General features: G+C 38.6%; 1 protein-coding gene across 1 annotated transcript in view; it reads right to left on the reverse strand.

Moving 5' to 3' along the window:
* Positions 1 to 8,889, reverse strand: part of IFT57 (intraflagellar transport 57) — a 38,730-nt gene extending 29,841 nt beyond the window's left edge. The window contains exons 1-2 of the mRNA XM_081951796.1: positions 8,611 to 8,889; positions 5,796 to 5,958 (exon numbers count right to left, since the gene is read on the reverse strand). Coding sequence (XP_081807922.1) covers positions 5,796 to 5,958; positions 8,611 to 8,783 — 336 coding nt within the window. The 5' untranslated portion in view covers positions 8,784 to 8,889. The remainder of the gene's footprint in view (positions 1 to 5,795; positions 5,959 to 8,610) is intronic.
* Positions 8,890 to 21,520: the final 12,631 nt, after the last annotated feature.

Here is a 21,520-nt window from a genome sequence, read left to right on the forward strand (position 1 = left end):
CAGGGGAGTAATGGCTAAGTCCCCTATTCCCTGATCACTCATCCACCGGCCTGAGACAAAAACAAGGTCCAGCGTGTGACCTCCCTCGTGAGTAGGGCCCTGAATTAACTGGGTCAGGTCCATGGCTGTCATGGAAGCCATGAACTCCCGAACCCCCTCAGACGCTTCTCCCATCGACGGCAGATTGAAATCCCCCATCACTATAAGGTTGGGGGTCTCAACCGCCACCAATGAGATCAGCTCAAGGAGTTCAGGCAGGGCCGCTGACGTATAGCGAGGAGCCAGGTATACTATCAGCAGGCCCAACTGCCTCCCTGGGCCCCATCTCACGACAAGGGACTCACACCCGGATGTCTGTGGCACGGTGAACTCTCTCGGCTCAAGGTCTTCCCGAATAATCACTGCTACCCCGCCGCCCCTCCCCTGGGCCCGAGGCTGATGAAATGCTCGATAACCTGGTGGGCACAATTCCACGAGGGGTAAACCTCCCTCGCAGCCCAACCAGGTCTCGGTTATTCCTGCGAGGTCCGGCTCCCCCTCCAAAATAAGATCATGAATGAGGGGGGCCTTATTGACAACGGACCTCGCGTTGCATAACAGCAGTCTCAGGCCTTGGGCCTGTGGAACCTGACCACCTAGTATGCAGGGGTTGGTACAAACGACCGGGAATGACCAAAAACCCCGGTCTCCCAACCGACTGCGCGTTCTTAATGTGTCCTCGCGCCTGCCCCTCCCCACGACCGTTGGTATCAAAGAGCCCTGTAATGGAATGTTATCCTCCCTTTCCTCTCCCGCTCCGTTCCTTCCTCTTTCGACCACACCTAGTTGCCTGGCTCTACTATCACTCCTGATCTGGTCCTTCCCCCCCCACCCTTAGAACCCTTTACAAATTTTAAAAAACAATTAACTAAAAAACCCCTTAATGCACGCTTCCTCCACCTCTCTGGGTTAACAAACCCGTCCTCAAGGTGGGCCCTTGAAAGGGCTGGAGGCCATGACTGCGAGAGGGGGGACTCTCGCAGTAGCAGCAGGTCTAGTCTCGAATAAAGCATAATAAAGGGCCAGCGCTCATCAAGTGGGTGCTGTCGATGTTAATGTAAGTTAGCCAAAACCACATACATCCAGATGAAACGGATGAAATAGTCCTGGTAGGGATAGGCAGGTGGAAGTGGTCCACATCGTAGATGAAGATGATGGGTTAATAATAATAATAACCAGCTGGTGAATATGGAAACTTGGGCTGGAACTGAGAGGAAGGCCGCAGTGGGTGGTAGAAACAGGTGGCCCTAGATGAGTGGGGGGGGGTTGTAATCGCACGGGGGGGGGTACAGGGCAACCCTCCGCACAGGCCTCTGATGTACCACTAAGTCCATGGCCTGTGCTCCAGCGCCTCTGTCCCCGTGGCCTGCCTTCAGCACCAATTATGGATAGTCCTCAATCTGTCCAGCAACCCTCGGCCGTTTTTGGGCCTGGAAAAGCGTTCCGACCTCCCCGCGGCCTTCCTGTGGCCTACCTTCTGATTTTTTTTTCCACTCCCTTCGGCGCCTCAGGCCTCGCTCTACTTTCCTTCTTCCCTCCGGCGCCTCGGGCTCCATCCGGGCCTTATTCTCCTCTCCGCGGCCCTCCCGCCAGTCTGGGTTCACCAAGACCGGCACAATTCGGACCGCTCGGCTCTCCCACGACTCTCGACTCTCCCTTGGCTCTCCCTGGGTCGCCGCCATCCCGTCCCGGCTCTTTGGATCTTTAATTCTGTCCATCGGATCGCCGCCGCCTTCCAACCGTCCTCCGGCCTCCTCCGCCCCGCACCAGCTGGTGCGCCATCTCCCTCGCTCCTGCCCGGGCAACCAGGCAACCAGGCGGGCCAGTTCGGGTCCCAGGCAGAAGGCAGGGTGGTCAGCCAACAGGAATTCCGACCCTCGGGATGAAAAAGAGGGTCGGCAGCATCCCCAGCCCGAAAGAGAGCTCCGCGTGAATGGAGCTCAGAGGTAAACCTCCATTCCCTCCGGAAGCTCCTCCTCCTTCCTTTTCTATTCACTTTTCTATTCACTTTCACGGAATACAGGAAATCCTCACTTAACAACTGCTCTAGTTAGCAACTGTTTTGACAGAGCTGAAAAAGTAACTTTACAACCAGTCCTTGAACTGATGACAATCACAGCATGCCTGCAATGACTTGATCAAAATTTGGTATTATGCAACCAGTGAGTATTTACAAACAGCTTCACATGATCGTTATTTGCATGTTTCACAGCTGAATTTAAATAATGGAGGAGTCAACAGTAAAACTGCAGCCATGGACACATGAGGTCTCACTTAAGGACTGTAGATGTTTTGCTTAACAACTGCAGTGGACTGTAAATCTATCAGTCACAAGACATCTCACTTAACAATCCTGTCACTTAACAATAGCACTGTTGGTTCCAAGTGTGATTGTTAAGCAAAGAGTACCTGAACTTTTAATTACCCAATGGTAGGAAAATACTTGAATTCAGGCTACATGTTGTAGCCTAAGATGATTTTCTAACCCAATTCAAACAAGGGTAAGGCAGTATGGGCCACAGTTTTCAGCATTTACATAAATTCTGTAGTACAAAGAATGGGGGGGGAGGAAAACTTAATTGGACAAATTTCACCAAATAAACCTCTTTAAATGCTTCTACAACATAAATAGATGTAAGCCAGAATATTTCAACTCTTGCTTTGTATAGTTAATAGGGAAGACATCAGTTATGCTGAAACAAAAGTAGTACAAGACATGGAAGTTACAAATATCGATAATCAATATTACTTGCATAGAGTAAATTATGACATTAAAATCTTGGAAGTTATTCATTATTATATCTGGAATGTGGAATATCTGCTTTAGAAGCTTCTTTGAAGGGTGTTAGCTAAAATTCTGGCTAAAATTGATTTTCAGTAATGGGTCCCTTGGGTCTTCAGGTTATTTTTGGATAACTTCCTACTGACCTTGAAAAATGGTGTTATAAGATCGAAGATATTATAGACTCTTGGCCTAGTATCGTGGGCTTTAAGAAAGCAATAATGAGTTGAGCTAATGAGTAATTTTTACTGATATTCAGAAAAGATCTGAGCTATCATCTATAATTTGGTACCATATGGTGGCGGTTTTGTCTGGAACATTTTTCACTCCAGTTAATTATCTAATTAAAATTCTGCATTTACCTCACCAAAAAGCCCCTTTTTTCTAGATGTAATGATTTAACATTGCAGTGTAAAAGGATTTATGTATATGCCTAGAGGGAGAAACTAAGACAATTATTTATACATTATTGTGCTGCCCATTCTATATGGCTTAGTAGATATTTAATAACATCTTCCTTAACCAAATACCTTGAATGAGCAGCATATTCTCTACTTACCAACAAATCTAAATCTAGTCATCTTTAGAACAATTGTTTCAGAGGGAGCAAGTATTACAAGATTATTCATATTTCTTTTAATTACATCAAAGTTTTAATATAGTTTGATAGTATTTATCTTTTGTACTGATTATGTATAATTAGTAACTGATCTTTTATCATAAATAAAATATATACAAAACCAATTATTTCTATAACTTTCTTAAAGTCTAATTTGAATCAAGCTTGATTATGTGGCATCAAATCGGTATAACTATTACCAATAGCATAGATTTTCTCCAATACAATCTGTACTTAATCTGATCCTTTCAATGGTGCATCCATCGCCACTATAATTGAGTCCACACACCTTATTGCTGATGATCCCCCTCTTCCCTTTCCTTTCACCTTTCTGGCATTGTAAACTGTCCAGAGAAGGGGATCTTAGTGTATCCAAAGTAGAATAATTGGCTAGGTTTACTCCAGTTTCAACTGGCTCTATTGTAAACATACGGTGAAATCCTAATGATCAGTCATGAGATGATTTCACTATACCTTCAATTGGGGTAATGGAACCACTGTTTAAAGAAGAGTTAAGTGTGAGAGTCTCATTAAAAAAAAATCTGTAATCATGGCTTGGCTTCCTCCATCTTTATAATCTTCTGCTCCTTCAGTTCTAATTCTAGTCATTGATAGCCATATCTTGTGAGGACCATTTTAAATATTTTTCGGCACTTCCCCCCTCCCCCCAAAAAAACTGGGTGGAAATGTCTTTGTGTCTTATAGACTGAATACGGCTCTGGTTTTGGCCTCCCGAACTTTACCAAAAACGGGGCACGCAAAGGGTTTGGGAGGCCTGCAGTGCTTCTGGGGGCCAAGGAGGGGAAAAACGGGACACATAGGGGGTTCAGGAGGCCAAAAATGGGCTCGTTTTTCACAAAAACCGGGCCAGCTTTGGAAAAAATGGGACACACAAAGGGTTTGGGAGGCCTGCAGAGTGTTCCTGGTGTCAGGAGCGGACAAAAACGTTTTTTTTTTTCGTTTTCCTCTTCAATATCTAGGTGTGTCTTATACTCTGGTGCGCATTATAGTCCAAAAAGACGGTATTTAAATAATAATAGAAGATATCCTTCTCATTATGTTCTCAATCATTCTTTCATCCTCCTGCAGTTAGTTCAGAGAACTAAAGTAAAATTTGTAAATTAAGACATTTGGAGTTCCACCTTTAGTTTACATTCTTTATTGCCACACAGCTTTTCTATAATAACTTATCACAGTTTATTTATTTGATACTAATACTGCATCCAAGTAGGATAATTTGAGTATGATTATTTGTATCTTGACAGAGAATTCTGGGCTGATTGATTTTATGACCTATTTGCTTGTTTTCTTGACTATTCATATATCCTCAACAGTCTTCTCCAACACTAAAGATGTTTTTAAAAAGTATCAGTACACTTTATATACTGCTTTTTCAAAGAAAAACTCATCATAGGGAAAGCCACTGCCTGCACGATTCTGATCTTTGTAGCTATAGACACATCATGGCATCTGAATATGTTTTTCAAGTCCTTTATTAGCACTCTACCAAATACTAGTCTGCAGTGGCCCAATTGTTCTTTTACTTGTTGATAGTCCATGATAAAAAGCAGAAGATACCGACTTTGTCAATCTCTTCATTGTCATTTCTACTGTTGATTGCTCTATCTATTGTCATAAATTTGATATTATTTACCTATTACTCCATTATCTTCATTGTGCTTGATTTTCATTAGTAAACCCTGCAGATCATTGTATTTTCAGCTCTCAATGTTATCAGCATAGCGCAGGTTACTGACCTTCTTCCTCCAATCCAAAACCATGCTAATCTTCCAAGCCAACTTCTCTCAATATGCAGACAGAATAAATTTTACACTCTCACTGCTTTGGCAACTGGCTTCTGTTTTACCATGTTCCGATTGGCCTATGGTTTTCTGATCTGTGTCTACATTTCACATATCTCATATCTCTACCGCTTAACATGATTGATACAATCAAAGCTCTTTCTATAATCAATGGAACATATACTGACATCTTTTTAGTATTCTTTGGCTTTTTTAATCATCCAATCAAGCTTGTATCCTGGTGATTTCATCAACCTCCATATAGTTTTATAGGTCACTGATTTTTAATGTATTTATTTATTTTCCAGTTCACCCTACTGCTCATTTCTTTAGTAGTCTCCCATTCCAATATTAATCAGGTCCAATCTTTTTAGTTTTCAAGGTCAGTTAGCTGCTCAGCTGTAATACTGTCTTATGTGTACTATTAGTACACAGTCAGCCATTTTTTCTTAAGTCAATATAATTTTTCCAAAAAGTAAAAAACCTATTTTGCAGTCTACAAATTTATTAGAAATGATCAAAGGAATTCAGAGATGGTAAATAATTTACTTACAAAGGACCGCAGCTCTGCTAGTATGTTAGATATTGTTGCATTTGGATCATCATATTCCTGTGGTTGTTCAAAAGGATGCCCTGCCTTATTAATTAGCCAAGCAGCAAGGGTACAAAACATGTAGAACTGTTCGCCTGGGTTAATAGGCAATGCAAAATAATGCCTGTTTTAAAAGAAAAAGGAGCAGAAATAAGTATGCCTATATTGAAAAAAAAAGTTCTAAAAACTAGAAAATTTCTCCATTTGTACAATCATCTAAACCCACAATTTTTTTTTCTCCCTAAGATACTATATTTCACTAGGAGGTAATTTTCTTAATATATGTGCTATTTTCTTTAAGTGCTTTCAGAATATCATGTCACAACTGTATATATACATTCCAGAAAAATGATGTAGGTCAAAGTTTTTAAAAGTAGTTCTGATACTTATTTATCATACTTTTGTACTGTATAATAACTAAGTAGCTATGTTCAATATGTATGAAGCTATTCAGTAGATTATAAAATATTTTATGTGATCTTCTATGAAAGCATCTAGTATACTACAGAAACATAAATGGCTCTGTAAGATGAAAAAAAGTTAATCATTTCTGACATAAATATGAATTGTTAGAAGACCCGAGAAAATATGTATAGCAATTTTAATGTTATTTAGTAATGCTGAAGAAGTTGTAATATACATTGTAACTTATAATATGCAACATAACATGAATGTATAAGGTATATTATAATAATGCACAACTAGCTATAATAGAAAACTTATTTTCAATTCCATATATCTTCATGATCAGCAAATACTTATTTATTTAAATCAGTTTTTAACAAGATCTTTTGTGATAGCCAAACAGCAGGTTAACAGTTATCCTAAGATCATCTCTATTTCATCTGTCTGGTTGGTTTGCTGATTGCTTTAATATTACAAGCTTAATATAAGGGATAATTGGATCTGAACATAGGAGTTTAGATTTGTTTTTAAACTTAGTATTTTCTATTCTGAGTTCTCAGATTGATTTGGATTTCTTCAGAAGAAGCTTCTTTGAGCACAGTTCAAAAATATATATTATCCACATTATATTTCTGACCAAGAAATTCATACAATAGATTATATAGGAAATATTAAAAAGCTCCCAATTGAGGTTATTTCACCTTTTTAAATACTTTGACATTACACTATTCTGCAATTTCACATTCTATTAATACCTAAAAAAAAGAATTAGGAAATGATTTTTATAATGTGCATTCTATGTCATAATACTTTTTATTAGGTTTGTACTACTTGAATTTGATTTTTTCAACCTTTCAACCTTCAACTTATTAATCTATCTTCATATATTCTATCTTCGTATATTAAATCTGTAACAAAATTGTGTGTGCGTGAGTGTGTGTACTATATATATATATATAGTAATAATGTAGAAAATTATTTTAAAATTGCAATTTATTAAAAATGATCAATTAAAACTGGAGATTTAAAAACACTGTTTTGTCAGCTTTCTATGTTGCTGAAAGAAATCAGAATGTCAAAATACATACAAACTCTGATTGAAGCCTAGGAAAAATGTCCTAATACTTTGACAGTAGAACTAATTACTCAGGAAAATGACAAGCTTTGTTTCACTAGATACAAAGAATCTGGACAGTCATCTGTTGGAAATGTTTTAATTTCAATTCTTATGTTGTAAAAGGAATTGGACTAGAGAACAAAATGCAGGTTGAGATACAAATATATTCATCTTACTAAAGTAATGCTGATTTCTCAAAATTACACGAATGGTATTCTTCACAGGTAAGACATTTGCCTTATGCATGCCTATCCTGTGGCCTTAACACAGATGCGTATTAGAAAACACTGCATACACTTATATCACCAGTTCGATATAAAAGACATTCCTAAAATTTTCTCATTCATTCTCACCTGCATTACTTTATAATTACTTTCCCTTTTTAGAATGAGTCTGGAAGTAAAACTTCTACCCCTAAGAACTTTATCTGTTGAATCACAACCATTTATTCTGTTCAACAATTGAATTTGTAAAGAGGAATATCTAGGAAAAGTTTCTTTGCAATGAACAATGCTTGTCATATATCTGATATTATATTTTTCAAAGATTACAAATACCCTGGAACAAAGAAGAAATCACCAACTATTCCAGCACAATTTCACGCAAGTTTCTTAAGCAGTCATAACTTCTAAGTGGTTTCACACAATTAACTCTCAAGTTAATAGAGATATAGCACATTAATATTTGTGCAAAGTAGTTTTTATGTTTCCTTTTCTTATCGAATCTTTATCTTTGCTGACTTTGTCTTTTTTTTCCTGCAATTTGCATAACACTGCTTATTCTGAAACAGCACACTTTCCTGTTTATATAGGCCTATTTCTGTATAGTTAAAAAAAGCGCCTGGTTTTAACTCAGCACCGGATCGCATTGAATAAAAAGTCTCAGTGGAAAGTTTATCACACACTGAACTGCAACACAAAACACTCCCCGTTTCCAAGGAGCCTTTCTCGAAAACAACTTCAATATGACTGATATCTTTGGGGGGGGGGGTCGTCGTTCACGCACATTTCCAACCCCAGCTTTACACGCGAAAAGCCCAATACACACTCATTCAATTAAATACACACATGAAAACTAGTTTTTTCCAAAGCCACAAAACTCTTGAAAGAATTACTGACTGGGATCAGACAATGTATTCAACCGACTAGAAAGGGGGCGGTGGGGGCGGCGGTGGTATTTTTTATGACACTCTAACCTTCACTCACACACAAACACCCAGAAAACCAACAAGCAAGGCCTGCTTGCATGCCTTACCGGGAAGGCGGCCTCATGTTATGGCTCCGCAACGCGGCGTCTTCCTCGCAGTTGAGTAGCTTCAACTTCTCCAGCAGATCCTCCATCATGACAAACATGTGGTAAAGCGCTCCCGGCCCGCGCTCCACCACCGCCGCTTCCCCGGTCGCGTCCCCTTCGTCGGCGGCCGCCATGACACCTCTCAATTGCAGCTGCCCGCTTCCAAGTAGTTGCCAGCACAACGCTTTGGCAAGCCTCAAGGCCGGCCGCGTCACCCGGGAAACAAACCCCGCCTGCTCGAACGCTCGCCTGCCAATCGCTTCTTAATCCGAGCGGTCCTTCCGTGATCGGTCCGACCAATCAGCTCCACCCGAAAGTGATTCTTGGAGGCGTCTTCTCGTATAAGACTTCCAGCTCTGGACGCGAGCATTCGGGATGCTCGCTGCAGCCCGGGAACTTTAATTCTTTATTATCCTCTAAGGCTCGCTGGGATTTTACAGTGCACGCCTGGAAACCGGAGTGGTTGATGTATGATGCGTGGGCCTGCAATTTTTGACTAGGTGGCTCAGTGGCTAAGACACTGAGCTTGTCGATCTGAAAGGTCGGCAGTTCGACTCCCTAGTCCAGGTCTCCTGGGTGGGCAGGAGGTTGGACTGAATGACCTCCAAGGTCCCTTCCAACTCTGTGACTGTTTAGAGAGGATTTTGTTTAGTCAAACGCAAATGTACAACTCTCCGATCTGGGCTGCAATAATTCGGACGACCCGTACAAGGGAGCAAAGAGCAGTGAGGTGGGAGTGCGGAGAAGCTGATATTGGTTCAGATTTTGCAACTCAGATCTGCCTATGCTTTACAGCTGTAAATGTAAATTTACAAATGTGATGCCTGTGCTTTACAGCTATATGATCTAAGCCCTCAGAATTTATTCAGTACCCCCAACATTGGGATAATGGGTAAATTATATTAATTCAACCATGCATATGTATGGTGTGAACAGAAGAAAGAAACTAACAGAAATTAATCTTGGGTAGGATTAAATGATAAACCTTACATTTGGAGTACTTGTTAAACAGGTTAATGCAAGGTAACATAATCAGTTTGACAGCACTGATAAATTAGATTAAAAGCAATTTGGTTCAGCAGAGTTCCCATAATAACTAAGGTGACGGTTAGGGGAAGTCTTAAGAACAAGGCTATTGAGAGAGAAACATGTGGATAATCTGATATTATACAGGCTGTGTTTGCATAATAGCTGGGCCTTAAGGTATGGTTACTAAATCACACCATTCACAACTTTTTATATGGCATTGTGATACTTTAGCTAATACAACATTGTAAAATAATGTGATGAGCATGATTCAGGGTTGTTCTTTATCTCTTGAAAATAATAGTATTGGGTTTAGTATGTTGTGAGAATACAGCCATATTGTAGCTATCTTGATCAACAGTTATCAATCAACAGTTATCAAAATTCAATTCAATTCATTGAATATTCAATTCAACGTGAAATTTTCCAATTAACATTTTAAAAACCAACAAAGTAGGCAGCCCTTCTATGTCTTGTGTAATCAGACTCCATAGCTTTCTAAAGTTAAATCACTCTTATTGCCAAAAACATCTTCTTAATAGTCATCCTGATTCTTCATTCAATGCTATCCTATTGTTCCTTGTTCCATTTTAGTTTCAACAGAGAACAAGATCACCCTCTCCTGTCCATGACTACTTGTTAGATATTTCTAGACCACCTCAATATCTGGTTCTTCTGACTATTTCTCATTTCTCATAACTGTTTAGCTTTCACTGTCCTTACCAGTTTTTTCCCTATAAACCTGCTATGATTACTCCATATCAGCAACTGGATATAGTACTATGTGGTACATAGTATTATAGAATATTCAAACCCATGGTCTGGACACAGTTTTTGTTAAGGCAGCCCAAAAGATTTTACTGACCGTTTTGCTTTGTCCATTTCAAATAAAAGTAGGGAATCTACTTCTAATTCTTTTTCATATGCATTATTGCCAAGTCAGGTCTCAGTTCTGTACCTATACATTTTATCTTCCTATCTAGAAGTATAGAACATTAATGCAAAGAAAACATACAGCAGTTTTTGTCTTCTTCGTACACCATTATTACTTCCTTGACTTTTCCAGCAGAACTGTAAGGGATTGACACTACCCAACCCAGTAAACAGCCATAACTTTGCAAATAAAACTGGACTGAACATTGTAGAAATTTCAATTCCATATGAATTCTACATGATCCTGTATTTTTAATGCATTCTTTAAGTTAGCGGAATTTAGGCACCTTGATTCAAAAATTGTGATATAATGCACAATTTGGCTTGAAGGTACAAACAGACAGATAAAAACATTGAGAGTTTTAGTAGTATACAGATAACTTTACTCCTAATCTTCAGCACTCCGCCACCTGAATCTATGCCTCTGGGCTTGTCAGTCCTTTAAGCTAGACCATAGGAAATAGATTAGATTAGAACTAGATTTAGTTGAGATAAGCTATAAATCAGAGTTCCCCAAAATTTCTGTTTTACAGACAAGGGGGGGAGGGAATGATTCTGCGTGAGCAGCTGGCAAGCATGTGTACATGCCAGGTCCATTTGTGCAAGTGGCGTGCATCCGTGCCTTCTGCTCACTTAAATGAAGCATGTGCACATGCTCACCCGGTCCTTGCGCAAGTGAGCATGCACACACACCGGCTATTTTCATAGCCTGGTTTCAAATCCCTTGCGTTCCACAGGTTGGGGACCCCTGCTATAAGTAACAGCATCTTGAAAACCTGATTGTTTTTCACCTTCTCACGCTCTCTTATTATATCCCATTGGGTCAGAGAGAAACCAGCCTGCATCTTTCCCTAATACTATCTCCTTTCCCAGAGCCTAAGGAATGTTTCTATCCTTGTTCCTGTAATAGATTCTGAATATTGCCTTCAAGGCTATCTTCATGACTCTCTTCCCATTCCAGTTTAATTTAAGGCTTTCCTGATAAAGTACACATGTTCATTGCCAAACAAACTTTCTCTTATGAAGTGTAATTTATTTTTACCTACATGACTCATGGTTGAGAAATCCATTTTTTCTCCAACAGTATTACATTCGTAGTTGTTCATTTCAGAATTCCACTTTAGAAAGCCTCTGAAATATTTATCCTCTCCTGACAAAGAAATGTGTGCTCTGATACACAAGTAGGCATGGTTAGCAGTGGTTTGATGAGTGGGCAGTTTTTCTACCAGATCCTCAACATATTCATTAGGAAAATAACAGAGGTCTCACAATAGCTGTGAGAAGCTACTATAATAAGACTCTCTCAAGCTTGCTTTGTATGATCAGAACTTCACATCACTATGAGAAGCACTTAACAATGGATGAAATCAAATACTCTTCAGCTACCAACAGACACCATTAATGCCACAGATTCCATCTGCCTCTTCTATAAAGAGGCATCTGTTCCTAACTGCAATTTTGACAAAATTGTCTAATGAACTCTGTCCTTGACATATTGTTGTAGAATGGCATGGTAGATTTACACAAGGAATGGAGCTTGGATTGTACTGGTGCAAGGCTTTGCCATGTTACCTCCCTTGCTCCTTCTAAAAACGCACCTCTCCCATGAGACAAAGATCTCCAGAGCAGATTTATGAACAAAATGTTCATAAATGCACAATGCAAAGTGCCATTTTTTGACAAAAAATATATTGGAATTTGTCCAGGTTTATCTTCTACATTTTTTGTTTTGTGAACAATGTCATTTATAGAATAGAATCATACACATCCAAATCATGTACAATTAGCAGAATGTGGGATGTGACTAATAAGCTAGTCAACGATCTATATCATTTTTCAAATGGTTATATGTTTTTCTTCATGTCATTTTCCAAGACTATTTTCCTACTAACCTGCATATATTTTGTATAATTTAGTTCTGTTGTATAATGAACAGGGATGGAAGAATTTTGTTTCTTCAGATTAGGACAGTGCACTCATACACATACTCATGCCCATGTTAATGAATCCGATTGCACATTATTTTTAAATTGCTTTTGGGGGAGAGGAAATGATGGCACTATGGAAGTAGCTATGGTGTCTCAAGCCTTTGAACCAAACGAAACCAAAAGGACCTAAACATTTCATCAGCTGCTCTAATTGTGATCCAAGAATGAGTATTGTGGTTCCCCAAAAATAAGACAGGGTCTTATTTTCTTTTGACCCCCGAAATAAGCACTTGGCCTTATTTTCAGGTAAGTATTATTTTTGAGGTGCAGGAGGTGGCGAATGTGGTCACCTCATGGATGCTGCTGCGTTGCAATATTTTGGGGGAGGGCTTATTTGCAGAGGAGGGTTTATTTTAGCACGTGCGCTCAAAAGTTCAATTGGGCTTATTATCTGGGGAGGTCTTATTTTCAGGGAAACAGGGTACATACATTGAAACAAGGAACGATGCAACTCCCTTGTGCCCTTCATATGAAATTGCTTTTAAAATTGGAAAAATAAAGCATCATCAAAGCAATTACATTTGACATAATTTTCATTACCTGACTACAGTATTGGTATTTGTTTTAATACAGCCTAAGAACAATAATAAAAATGAAATACAGTAAATATGGGATTCAAATAGAATAATATGAGAATCCTGAAACAGCTAATACAATACAATACAATACAATACAATACAATATAATACAATAGTGGAGTTGGAAGGGACCTTGGAGGTCTTCTAGTCCAACCCCCTGCCTAGGCAGGAAACCCTATACCGTTTCAGACAGATGGCTATCCAACATCTTCTTAAAGACTTCCAGTGTTGGGGCATTCACAACTTCTGGAGGCAAGCTGTTCCACTGATTAATTGTTCTAACTGTCAGGAAGTTTCTCCTCAGTTCTAAGTTGCTTCTCTCCTTGATTAGTTTCCACCCATTACTTCTTGTTCTACCCTCAGGTGCCTTGGAGAATAGTTTGACTCCCTCTTCTTTGTGGCAACCCCTGAGATATTGGAACACTGCTATCATGTCTCCCCTAGTCCTTCTTTCTCTTAAGCTAGACATACCTAGTTCCTGCAACTGTTCTTCATATGTTTTAGTCTCCAGTCCCCTAATCATCTTTGTTGCTCTTCTCTGCACTCTTTCTAGAGTCTCCACATCTTTTTTACATCGTGGCGACCAGAACTGAATGCAGTATACAATAATACAATACAATAGTAGAGTTGGAAGGGACCTTGGAGACCTACTAGTCCAACCCCCTGCCTAGGCAGGAAACCCTATACCATTTCAGACAGATGGCTATCCAACATCTTCTTAAAGACTTCCAGTGTTGGGGCATTCACAACTTCTGGAGGCAAGCTGTTCCACTGATTAATTGCTCTAACTGTCAGGAAATTTCTCCTCAGTTCTAAGTTGCTTCTTTCCTTGATTAGTTTCCACCCATTGCTTCTTGTTCTACCCTCAGGTGCCTTGGAAAATAGTTTGACTCCCTCTTCTTTGTGGCAACCCCTGAGATATTGGAACACTAATAATGGAAAGCAGTTCCAGTTGGTTTCTAAAAGCCCTCCCCCATTTATACTTGATCCTTGATATACATCACTCACACAAACACACACACACACACAATCCTTCAAGCCTTAGAAGTGACTCTTTACCCTGATAGCAATTGCGCAATACCCATTACAATGACAATGAGCAAACCCACTAATCTTCTGTCTCAAAGCTGACCTGTGTTCAGATAAAGAGACTGAATCTCCATCATATGCCGTATTAAAACATCCATTATGTACTCAATGGCATTCAAAGCTCATCATTCAATTGACAGTACATATTCAGAATAATGATTCTAGCAGAAGATGCTTGCCATCGTGTTTTCGTAAATGCTTTCCAGATGCATATCGCCTTTTAGTTTGTCAAAATGTACCAAGTAATTGACAGAAGACTGCACCCCTCTTGGCTTCATTCTTCTCGAAATGACAAAAGCAATTCACTGGAAGAAATGTATGTTGCCATTGCTACAAACAGGATTGGCTGCTGGATAAAAAACCTAAGTATAAAAATTCTGCAGCTCTCCCTCATAAAGAAATCCCTTAGGGTATATATAAGGGCTGAGTGGCAGCAGCTGCTGCTGTAATATAACTAAATACATCAGTAGTATTCAGTTACCATCAAGCAAAGCGAATGGTTGCACATTTAATGCTATGGAGATAACTTATATTAGTAGTACTGTCTTGTGCCCAAATGTGCTTTATATACTGCTGTCAAGAATGCATGTGTTCTGTTGTGATAAAGGAAGAATAATGAGGAGAGAAAGAATTTTCCAAAATTAATCTCTGAGGAATTCTATAATCATTGAAGAATATAACTGGATCATTTGTTGTGGGTCAGACATCAGTAAAAATGCAAAATTATCTCAGGTTTATATTTCAGTGTTAATGGGATGGAGGCTGAGAAAATGGAGGGAAAGGCTGACTAAGAAAAACAGCCTATATGACTTTTACAACAGTACTTTTCTTTAAACATCCATACTAATGTGTTTCTATACCGAGTCTCTATCATTGTTAGCATAATATAGTGTCACAATGCATTAATGAATTAAAGAAGAAATGGACTATTTCTTTTAGTCTCTTATCTCTTATATGATCATTGCAAGGATAAAATGCAATCATTACTTTTTAAGGATTTTTTTTTAAACGGATCACACTTCACTACACTAGGATTTTCCTTGTTTGCAAAGTTTCTTTTAAACTCATTTTTCCCCTTCCTCAACTCCAATGAATGCTGGAAACCAGGCTTCCCAAATTCTGTTATCATACCCTAAGTATGTATATCCCGAGCATGTCCCAAGAATCCTAGGGATTCCTACTTCTTGACCTTGCCAAACTTGAAAGGCTGGCATCAATCTTGAAATATAGTCATGCCCCCTAATCTAATTCAACACTATTCAGGTGGAGTTTTTTCATTTTCTATCATTTTTTACTTTCCCAGAACTAAAATATCTATTTAATATTCTTTGGGCATTCTCCTTCAGTGAGTCATTTCATTTCCTGGCACAACATTTCATCACAGTGAGTTGTGCCAGGAGCAGTTGTTTAAATGTTGGGGTATATTTTTCTATCCTGCAGAAAACTGGAATGCCTGCTTAGATAAAGTTATACAGAATGAACAAAACTCCGTGTTGACTATTCAAGCCTTTATAGCTTTCAGGGAGTTTTGTATATTTTAGCAACAATTAAAATATTTATTGCAAAACTCCTAAGGCAACTTTTGTATGACATACATATAAAATCATGCAGAAACAGAGTTCTTAAACCCCTGAGAAATATTTTTAGGCGCCTTAATGTATCTTGTGTGCTATTCTTTAATTAAAATTTAAACTGTACTATAAATAACAATTATTGGTGTGTAATAGTATATACACCAATAAAACATTTATTCTGTGGGACTGTTCTCTCTTATTTTTTCTTTTTTACTATATTGTCTTATTAAAAATTATAATTGCAAAGATAAAAACTAACCCAAACTGAAAAAATAGGGAAGTATATGATTTCCCCCCTCTTCCATAGCTGTAACAACCCCCCCACACACACACACACACCATTCCCCCAGAGACTGCTGTCTTGTAATCTCCTTGCAAGGAACAACTGTCTCTAGCACTTGTGGGCTATCTCAAGTCTTCTCCTTGTTCAGATAGGAATTACGAAAAGCTGGTCTACTCCGGAAGGGAACTAAGATTTTTCTATATACTGTTTGCTGGTAGTTATGGATTAACACTGGTAATTGGGACTGAGATTTCTATCCCTAAGTAGTGAAGTCACAAAGCACGATGTCATATGACCACGCCACTTAGCACCAGCAATCCCTGCAGTCTTTGTTGCTGCTATTAAATGAATCAATGTGGGTCATTAAGTTGAGACTTCCACACACTTTCCAGCTGGCTTCCGACAACAACAATCAGTGGAGAAGCCAGTAGGAACTTCCAATTCCCAGGTGGCTTGCAAGCAGGCCAGCAGACAGGTAAATTGTTGCTGCCAACCATGCAAGGGTGCATGGGTGTCTGGTGCTGTCCAAGTTTAGATGGGCTGAGAGAGAGCATACAAGTGGGTTTGAGTGACCAGTGAAGCATAGTGAAAGGGCACATGAGCTGGGGAAAGGTGCATCAGGGCATGTGGGTGACTAGTGAAGTGCAGTACAGGCACAGACAGGCTGGGGGAGGGTGTGTGGATGGCAGGGAGGCATAGCAGAGTTGGGAGTGGTTGCTGCAGTGAGGGAGGATAGGGAAGGTGCAAGCAGCCCCAAAACCCATGTGGCAAAAAGTCTCAGAACCATGGTACCTCCCTAGGATATCCAGGATGATGAGTATAGTGAAAGGGAGACAAGAAAAACAATGAAGGTCATATGGGGCAACAGTGGACGCAGCCCAGGGGCAGTTGTAAATATGAGCTGGCTCAAATGTTTATCATCTGATTATCGGACATTGTGATGGTCATAAATTCAAGGATTGATTGCAAGTCCATTTTTCCCAGTGGCAATGTAACTTCAAAATGGGCAGAACAAATACATGTTAAGTGAGGATTACCTGTATATAGTGATTGTGTGTGACTAATATTTAGTCCATTGCTGTGTTCCCCTCTCCCTTCCTGACTCTTTTATAGGATATTTATGCATGTTGTATAAAGCCTCTAATAATAAATCACCCAAGGCAACCAGACTCATTATATGTTCAGGATATTTATATTGTTGTTTCATCGAAGAAGTATAGTTCCCCTGAATGTCTCTACATATTGTTATATTGCCTGCAGGGTCCAATAGGCAGTAACTGCTTAATTGCTTGTCAGATTATAGAAACTGAACCCTAGTATTTTAAATTTGTTATATATTATACTACATGCTTAAATTACTGTTTTGTTGCTTTATGTTCAAACAATATTTATAACATATTTTTAGATAAATAATCTGATTTTTTAAATAATCTGATATTTTATTTTATTTCTGTTTGAGAATACTATCATAGCATGGGTGCTTTTATTATATTGCACAATGTTTTATGCTGATTATTGATAGAAACAGAATCAACTAATTAACCTACTACATTCAACTTACCATTTCCCATGACATACTTAATTTTCATTTCCATATAACAAATTTTTCATTTCCATATAACAAATTGCTTTTAGACCCAGCCACAATTGCTTCTTACAAATAGCCATCCTTCCCACCACACCACAGACTTTCCACTAAGTTTCTATTAGTGATATCAGTTGTTTCCCTTCTTTTTTTCCCCATCATGAATTCTTTCAAGGTACACAAATTCATCTACTTGCTTTAATTTTTCACAATTTGTACATAATTTACCATCATTCTTTTCAAACAATCAAGCATAAGTACCTTGATTGCTGGTAGATTATTTTTGCATACAAGCTACATAACATTCTTTGCAAAGCTATTGGAGTTTTCAGTCAACAGCCTAGCCTCATCTTTGTACAAAGATATACTTTCCCATTTCAAACCCAGATTGTTCTTATGTCCTCAGAACAATTTATTATATATACATTGATCTATAAATACATTAAGTGATCAAATGACATTGTGCATCCTTGTCATTCTCTATTTGGTGGTGAACCATTTGCTAAGCTTTTCATTTATTCTCAGATATGTTTGACTTTCATCATACGTCATATTCCAGAACCAATACCATGTCCATGCAAAATGTACTATCAAACCTATTTACTTTAGCATACAGGTTCTTTAAATCAGGGGTCCCCAACCTTTTGGACCTTAGGGACCAGTAAATTCAAAATTTTAAATCCCACAAACCACTAATATGATCTGCCTAATGGCTGGATGGCTAGATAGTCATGTGACTGGGTGGGCATGGCCAACTTGGTGTCACTCACGTCGAGGGGTGCCTTGCCGGCCTCTACTTACCCCTCCCCTCCCAGTCACTCCTTGCCTGCCCACCCAGGCTCCTTAGGGCCCCAATAGGAAGCAGTTGTTGGAGCTAAGCAGCCACCATGAGAAAGAGTTGGCAAAACAGCTCAGTTCAAATTGGATCTGATCAAGAAGGAAGCTCAGCAGAAGCACCTCACTGAGGGCTATGAGCATAGACTTTCTAAGCAGAGGGAAGACCTGCAGGAGATCAAGGCCAGGTACTGGCACCTGGAGGCTCAGTGGGCTGAAGATGGTCGGCCAGTTCCAGGCCTTGATGCCCCTGGAACAAGGCCGTCCTGATCTTTGCCACCAGCAGCGCTTCCGTCCAGCCTTCACCCAAAGCCCTGCACCATGAGGCTGAAGCGTAGCCCAAGTCAGAATTTCTGCCCCGGTGTGACCCACACAAAAAGACCACGAAGGGAGAGACTCTCTGCAGTAATATAAACATTCATTGCACGTATCTGGCCCAGGGGCTGTAGTTTGAGGACCCTCTGATTTAGTGCAATATAAAACATGCAAATTCCTTTTTCTGTGGACCACCAAGATTTTTTCACGGACTACCAGTGGTCCATGGACCACCAGTTGGTGACCGCTGCTCTAAATCAACAAACACAAAAAAACTCATTTTCTCATAATCAACCATTTTTAGTGATCTGCTAAAGAGGAACACTCTGGCACATGCTCTTCTCTCTTGCATAAAATAATATTTTATTAATAAAATATATAAATAAAATATAAATATAAACTATATAATAAAACCCTAAATTTTGCTCATTTTCTCCTCTTGAACCATTTTAGTAAGGATTATAACCAACAGTTTTCCAGACACATAACAAGCTAATACCTCAGTAGTTTTTCCATTCCAGAATTACATTTTTCTTTGTATCAAGAACAATAGCAGTATCTTTAATTGTCAATCACAAATGCAGCCTTCATACACTCAGTGAAGAAGTCAAACAGCCCCTTTGTAGTCAAACTACACTCATACCTTAACTGTTTTCAGTTTCACATTTTTCAATGGCATCTCACTTTCTGTCTATTTTTCTTGATGACTAACAATTATTACAACTTTAGTTCCTACCTTTGACATATGACTATAATTCCTGTAGTAATCTCTAAGTATTTTTTTTTAGTTTTTCCCCGTCCCTTTTAATAGCAAACCATTCCATTACTTTCTTAATTCTGTTCCTTCTGCTGATAGTCTTCCCTTAATGTTCTTCTTTTAAAATCTTTTAAAAGTATTTTTTTTAAAAAACCCATCAAAACAGCTTTGCCTTTTCTTTCTTTTTTTAAAACGCAGTTTACTTTATTTGTTTCATTTACGTAATTTCTCTAACTGCCCATCTCAACCAGTGACTGCTGTATATCATAAAAACATCAAACAATAAAACAATCAAAACAATACAGAATAAATACATATTGCAATAAATGGCCAGCAGGAAACAAGATACAGTACAAGAAAAACACTTATGCTAATGTGCTGTAGCTTACATAGCATTCTCAAATGTAAATAAAGCAAAGCAAAATATTGCTGTTCTGACCACATTCTTTCCAAGTATCTTTTTCACACTATATATATTATATAATACGTCTCTACTCTTCAGGCTTTGCTGCACTTACTCTCTTATATGCATTTTTCTTTATAGCCTCTTTCTTTCATCATTCCACCAAGCATATTTACACTGTACTTCGTATAGTATTTAAGTATAATATTTTTATTAGCTCTGCCAATTCCTGTGAAATATTATCTTTTTTGAGGCATCTAAACAGAATAATAATAAATTACTAATGACATAGTGATTCTCAAACACCTAAATTTTGCAGTACTTTCCCCAAGCACAAAATTGACCAGAAGATGGTCCATTTTCAAACATTACCTGCTTGTTTGTTTACATCTCATCTGCCCTCCAACAGTCTCATGGTATTATGCTCAATTCCTCTCAGAGAGAGATTAGCATGAAAGCAATAGTAACTGAAGCGGATGCAAGTGATTGTTACAGCTAGATATATCTGCATCCAGTTCTTTTTGGTCCAACATAATTTTTTGTTCTATCTTTAAAAATAAATGAGAAAGCTGCAATGGTATATTTAATAGTAAGTAGTAAAAACACCCAGGGAAATGTTTATTTCTTAAATTTTAGATGATTGTTGCAATATACTACTTGTTCTTTAAAACGTATGTTCAACTGCTGGTTTTAAATTTCTTTTCTACCAGACCAATATTTTGCTCTTAAGTTTTCAAAACACCAGAAAGAAATAGATGCTTTCGTTAGCATTGACTGGGCATCATGCATAATGAGGTTTTATTGTGGTTTGACACTGGGTACCACATGCACCCAGCCATTGTGGTTTGTAAAGCACATTTGATGGCTTAGTGCAATATGTCAATCAATTGTACAGAACCACATAATTCAACACATTTTTTCCAGTGTGAAAGTTCTGAGACATTTATTAAGTTGAACATAGGGTCCTATTATGCTGATCCTAACAGCAGGTCTTCTTTTTGTAGAATTTCTGGCTAGTAGCAGAACAATGTATGCAACTTTTGTTCTACGAACCCCAGCTAGGTAAATTGTAATGAAGAAACTTACAATTATTGCACATTCAAAATTTGAATTAATTCTCTCAAAAACTCTTTTTTGTTTGAAAAAGGTTGATATAAGCTCAGCTAAAAACTGGAGATGAGATGCTCATCTTTTCCCAGTCTTTTTAGAAGTATTGAGAACACTTTCACTCCTTAAAACTTTAATTACTCTGTCAATTACTAAGAATAAAGCATTGAAATCTTTTCCATTGTGTGCCTATGTTGTCAATGTGAAGGGTATAACTTTGAGTGAAAAAGTACCGCTAAAATGCTAAAGCTAATATTATAGTGAATGTCTTAATACAAAACCAGGATAATGAAAAATGCCACCCTTTGTAGCAAATAGATTACACATTCATGCCAATTCAGTTCATTACAAGAAAAATAAAGCTCTGTGACAGGGGTGTACTTTTGTCATTTATTGTAT

The sequence above is a fragment of the Natrix helvetica genome, assembly GCF_964273705.1.
Source record: "Natrix helvetica genome assembly, chromosome: 4".
NCBI lineage: Eukaryota > Metazoa > Chordata > Lepidosauria > Squamata > Natricidae > Natrix > Natrix helvetica.